This window comes from Gouania willdenowi, chromosome 18 (genome assembly GCF_900634775.1).
Source record: "Gouania willdenowi chromosome 18, fGouWil2.1, whole genome shotgun sequence".
Taxonomy (NCBI): Eukaryota; Metazoa; Chordata; class Actinopteri; order Blenniiformes; family Gobiesocidae; genus Gouania; species Gouania willdenowi.
Window position 1 is genome coordinate 19,011,445 of NC_041061.1, and position 6,000 is coordinate 19,017,444.

The 6,000-nt window shown below is 38.2% G+C and overlaps 1 protein-coding gene across 1 annotated transcript; it reads right to left on the reverse strand.

Moving 5' to 3' along the window:
• Positions 1–5,004: 5,004 nt before the first annotated feature.
• On the reverse strand, positions 5,005–5,789 carry ufsp1 (UFM1-specific peptidase 1). Its single transcript, XM_028475279.1, has one exon. The coding sequence runs from the start codon at positions 5,689–5,691 to the stop codon at positions 5,005–5,007; it is 687 nt and encodes a 228-aa protein (XP_028331080.1). The 5' UTR covers positions 5,692–5,789.
• Positions 5,790–6,000: the final 211 nt, after the last annotated feature.

Genomic DNA, 6,000 nt, shown 5'->3' on the forward strand with positions numbered 1-6,000 from the left:
CTGCCAGTCTTCTTCAGAGGTGTCTGCTAATAATATAAATCGGCATAATATAATATGTTTAGGTTTATAAACAATACTATTGCTCGATAAAATACGATATTGTCTTTTTACCACACTTCTGACAATAGGAGCAAATAGTTAGCTATATTTGACAAAGGAGACCGTATTCACTTACCATTGAAGTAATCACATTAACGTTGCATGTTTTCTTTTTTTTAAATTTCACTTTAAATTCCACTCATTGTTTTGAATTTGTAGATTAAGCTTTAGGGAACCAATGTTCGAGACACAGCATGAAGTTATGGAGAGGGATCTAATGATATGAAGGGGGTACACATGATTTGACAAAAATGCAAATGGGGTACACCGGATGAAAATAGATTGGGCACCACTGCTATATAATATATAGGTATGCACAACATGGCCACCTCAATACAATGTCAAAAGGCAGTGAGAGAATGAGCAGAAAATAAACCTTAGGCAAGTGCTTAACAAGAACTAGAAGTGGAGCCATATTCAGAAGTCACGAGCGGAAACGATATGCGATACGATACGATATCTTTGACAAAGGAAAAGGACCATCAAATGCTTTTATTTGTCTAACACTGGGCTTTAGGAATGTAACGCAATTTCAGGGCACGAAATTTGGCAAATAAAAGAACAGCACTATAATATTAAAAAGTTACATTGTCAGATACTTTTAATGCCATAATCTACATTGTTGGACTTTTAAATGCTTTTAATCCTTATATATCTTTTTGTACTATCCTGTTGTCTGCCAGCAAATGTGTCCCATATTAAAGCATGTATTCAGTGTTGTGTGATATATTATGTAGATCATCAGAAATAATAACACTGCTTAATTTGAGCAACTGTACTCTCTCCTTCCTTTAGTGACACGAGGGTGGCCAACATTTTAAGCTGCATTTTGGATTTATTTTGGCAGGTCCATATTACAGCTTTAGAAACGTATGAGAAATAATAACAATAAAAACAGTTCCATTAGTTTTCATTCTAGACACTCCCACACTGTCTCACACTTTTGCAGTCAAATTGTTTTTCATCAACAAAGATTTGTTACACATTTGTTACTCTTCATTTTTCTTTTAAATATCATATCGTGAGCCCTATATCGTATCATTACATCTCTACTGGACATACTTGCATACTTACTCTGGGTATATGACCTTTTATTCAGTCAGAACAAATGATTTCCTATATTTAAAGTGCAAAACATACAAAAACAGAGACAGTTCATGCCAGTCTAAAATCAAAACCAACTCATGTCATCATGACATTCTACAGAAAATATTCTTATCTGTGCATGAACTTTGCATGAAAAGTTTTTTTTATGTTTTTTTTTGAAACATCAAACTATAGAACAGTCTACACAGCCCAGATTTAGCTTACGGACATGTTTTTTTTTCAACAATATTAGCATGTTTACATTTCCTGACAGCATATGAGACCTTTGGACATTGGCTCACATTCTCCTACAGATGAAAAGATACACTCTGCTTGGGGCAGATGTAGCAATATCGCAATACCACTCATACCATTGAGTTGTTGGAAGGTTACTACATGTTTACACTACAGTGGCATAAGCGAAGCTTCGTTTCTGTAAACCATTCCCGATGTCAGGAAAAAGCCCAGGCTTGCATACTTAGTGCATTGGTGCACATTGCACAGGGAATGCTGATAGTCATTTTTGTCCACGATGGGGCCTTCCTTCCTCCAGAGTAAGGAAGAGGACATTGCCCCAAGGATTTAGAAGAATTTGGAATTCCATTACCTGGAACTAACCAACTAACCCCTGAAAAACATCCTTAAAGCATTATCCTACCTAGCCTGTGCACAATGTTCTGAGTCAGATGGGAATCAGGTACCAATACCTAAGAACCGCCATCATATCTTAAGTTATAAAATGTGCATCCCAATACAAAACTATAGGCCACATGTGTCAAACTCAAGGCCCGGGGGCCAAATCCGGCCCTTCAGAGTGCTGGAGAAAGTGAAAATGACAGAGAAAACGTGGTAAAGAAGATTAACTTTTCTTTTGAACAACGATGGAGAGGAGGAGGAAAGAAAAAAGACAACACTGACTAGAGAGAATACAACCTACATAAAAAAGGACAAAAAAAAAAAAAGAAATGAAATTGTGTTCAGAACAGCCAAAGACTGTTTGACCAGAGAGACAAGTTTGATGTAAATTTTCTGCGTTCAAAACAGGGGATGGGACTTGGATATGCAAACTGCTTCTCTCGTCTCCTTTTTCGGCATGGACAAAACAAAAAACAAAAAAAAAGGAATAAAATAACTTCTGTGAGTGCAACCATGTCGGAAATAAACTGAATAAATAAAAATAAAAAATAATTGTGTAAATTACCAAATAACTACACAACATCCTGGTGTGGTTCAGGAGCAGCTCTCAGGCTGACAAGAATGCTTTGGAGAGGGTCAGGAAGTCAGCACAGAGCATCATAGGAGTGCTGCTGTCCTCTCTGTCATACTCTTTTTCTTTATACCTGTATTCTTGCACCACCAGAGTTGTCCTCTAATTTCATTGTACATTGTGTATGATGACAATTTAAGCCTTCTATCCTATAATTCCGGTGTGAATTGTTGCTGAAAGAACTCTAAGTTTTTCTCAAAATCCTGCAATTTTTCTCAAATTATTCCACACTGTAATGTTGAAATTGTTTGTTTTCCCGCCTAAAGACTGCGGCCCACTTGTGATCAAACTGGTCCCAATTTGGCCGTTGAACTAAAATCACTTTAACACTCCTGCTATAGGCAATGAGATAATTAGTAGAAATGTAGACAAGTCGTCAAAAACATATAAGAACTTATTGACCACTCATCTCTCTATAAAAGGAATCTTTGTCTGTGTGTGTGTGTGTGTGTGTATCTGTGTGTTCCTTAAATATCTCTGAAGATCAGGATCAGACTGACCTGAGAGTTTCAACATGGCTGCTGCTTGGTTCAAGGGTGTGCAACGTCGGATTTGTTTGGACGCCCACCCCCACGCCATCACTGATGTTATCAGTCCTACCTCCACAGTGACATCATCAGTTAGAAAATTGGTCCTACCCTCTACAGTGATGATGTCATCAGTCCTACCTCCACAGTGATGACGTCCCACCTTCAAACACAACCTCATTTGGCCAGCCATGTTTAAGCTACTTACCCTCCCACATAATAGACATTTAGGACAGGTTTCCAAATGTGTTTGTCTGAGTGTACTCAGTAAGTTTAGTTTATACACCTAAGTTGCTCATTATGGACATTGCTTAGAACATAAAGGGGTCTTCCCATGAGGAAACTTTGTATGCTAAGAAGTTTAGAACACTAACTCTGACAAACAATCCCACAGCATTGTCCTCCTTCACCTACTGCTTTTGTAAGCACCACAGCAGGTCTTTCATTGCATTAGCGCGATGACTGCAGCTATTAGCTTGTAACGAGTGTATGAACGTGACAGGTTGCAAAACCATGTCACACATTTCTATAGTTTATAGTTACAGTGTGTACCTACTATATGTCTCACTCATGGAGCACCTTATGAAGAACCTGTAATGTTGGGTTGAATAGTTGTGCTTTTTGGTTCAAAGGCCAAATACGAAGCAACTGGATCACAAGTGGGTGAGAAAACGAACAATTTCAACATTAAAGTGCACTTCCAGTTATAAAGTAGACAAAGTATGGAAGGCGTCAACAATATCCAAGCAATACGCGACAGATAATTGTGTCCTTTGACTTACTCATTGTTTTCAACCAATTTTTATTTAATTTGGGGAGATTTTGCGGAATCATTTGAGAAAAATTGCAGGATTTGTTATAAACAACAATTTACAACTGAATTATTTGGTAATTTACACAATGATTAATGTTTTCTGTCATTTTCACTTCCTCCAGCAGGCCTTATCAGATGCTCTGAACGGCCATATTTGGCCCCCAGGCCTTGAGTTTGACACTTTATTTATAAGTAATTTTTTTATGTTTTATTAGGAAAAAGTATATGCTGTGCATTGCAACTCTGTATCGCTATAGCTGTATAATTACCACTAGATGATTTTGTATGAAATCTCTACAAAGAACCAGTCGTTGTTTGTATGACATCAGCAAACGTTTCAGCTCCTGAAATATTGACAATTCAATTGTTAAGAAAAATTCCTGACAAAGTGATGAATTACACAAAAATAATTATTTTTCCGGATTATTGATAAAACTATGCATGGAAGCCCATTCCATGCAGAGTAAAAAAAAAATAATAATTATAACTTAGATTATATGAGATATCTCATAATTATGAGAATAAAAAATGATGAAAAGTAAAATAATAAAAGAAAATCTAAGTCACACATAAAAAACAAGAGGAAAAAATCTAAGTCAGATTTTTCTTTTTAGATATGTATGATTCATAAAAACAAGAACAAAATCTATCTGTTATCTCATAATTAGATTTTATGAGATTTGTATCTCATAATCAAAAAAAATAAAAAATTATGAAATGTTTAATAATTAAAAGAAAATCTAAGTCATATGTATAAAAAAACCTTAGGATTTTTTTTTAACTCGAAAAATGTATCTAAGTTTTAATTATGAGATACTCTCATATTTGTGACTTCGATTTTCCCCCTCGTTTTTTTCATATATGACTTAGATAATTATGAGATACTATCTCATAACTAAAAGAAAATCTTAGTCATATATATATATATATAATAAAAAAAACTAGGAAAATAATCTAAGTCATAATAATAATAATATATTTTTATTATTATTTATTTATTTATTTTTTACTCGCGGGAATGGGCTTTTATTAAAAAAAAACTGAGAAGATCTCGTAGTTCTATTTGAACAAAAACAATATTCAAGCTGGCGCCAGGGGGTGCTAATGTTTCAAGTTCAGTAAAGCTCGGACGGTAAACATGAGTGTTTTTGTTTATTGTATTATTAAACCACCAGGGGGCACTGCAGCTCTTCATCCATGCTTCACCGTCTCTAATCTGTATTTACGTCAGCAGTTTGCGGTAAACACATGTTATAAAAGGAGGTCTGGTCCAGAGATGAGAGCTTCCTCCACCCCACCCAGCCTCTCCTCTGCAGCTCAGCCCTGTCCGGTTTAGGTCCATAGTAGTGCGGGTCCACCACCAGGACGTAGCTGTCCTCCTCCCCAGTGCACACTCCCACTACACACTTGGAGGAGTTGTCTCGGTCCCCTCCCATCATCACAGGAGACCCGCGCGTGTCAAAGTGCTCGTGGAGCTCCGGCACCGCCACGCGCTGCAGCTCTCCCCCCCTCACGTGCACCACCTTACAGGGAACACCGTAGAAGAAGTCCAGGACCAGGGAGGCTTCAAAGGAGCCCACCCACCCCCGGGAGCCGCGGAAGGAGCCTGGTTTGTCTCCCATCGTGACCAAGGCCTGTTGGATGTGCGGGAGGCTCGGAGCCGGGCTGACCTGGTTCTTCTGGGACGCAGCTCCGTCTCTGGAGCAGAGCCAGGAGGCCACGGACTGGATGGTGCGATAGCCGCAACCCCAGCCTCGGTCATCCACACCGTCACAGCCGTAGTGGAAGTACAGGTAGTCTCCGAGGATCTGTGAACACTTCCCAAGTGGAAGTGGATGAGGAAGACCAGCGTGAACGTTCGAAACCAAATCAACCATCTCAGAGGTTGTCCGATCCATATTACACAAGATTAGACAGTGATAGGAACCATGGTTGCAGCTCACTGTACACACCCGGACATCTTACTGTGACCATGACAACGGTGTTTCTTCTTCTATGAAAGTCCTCAGCTTTACTGCACACTACCGCCACCTCCTGGACAGCTGGATACACCACTGTAATAGAGATTCAGAAAACATATTGTTCCCAATGATCAGATTAAACATGAAAAATATAAAATACAATACTTACATAATAAATATAAAAGTTCAACAGTCCTTTATCCAGAGGTGGCAAAAGTACTAGTCTTCAGTACTCAAGTAAAAGTA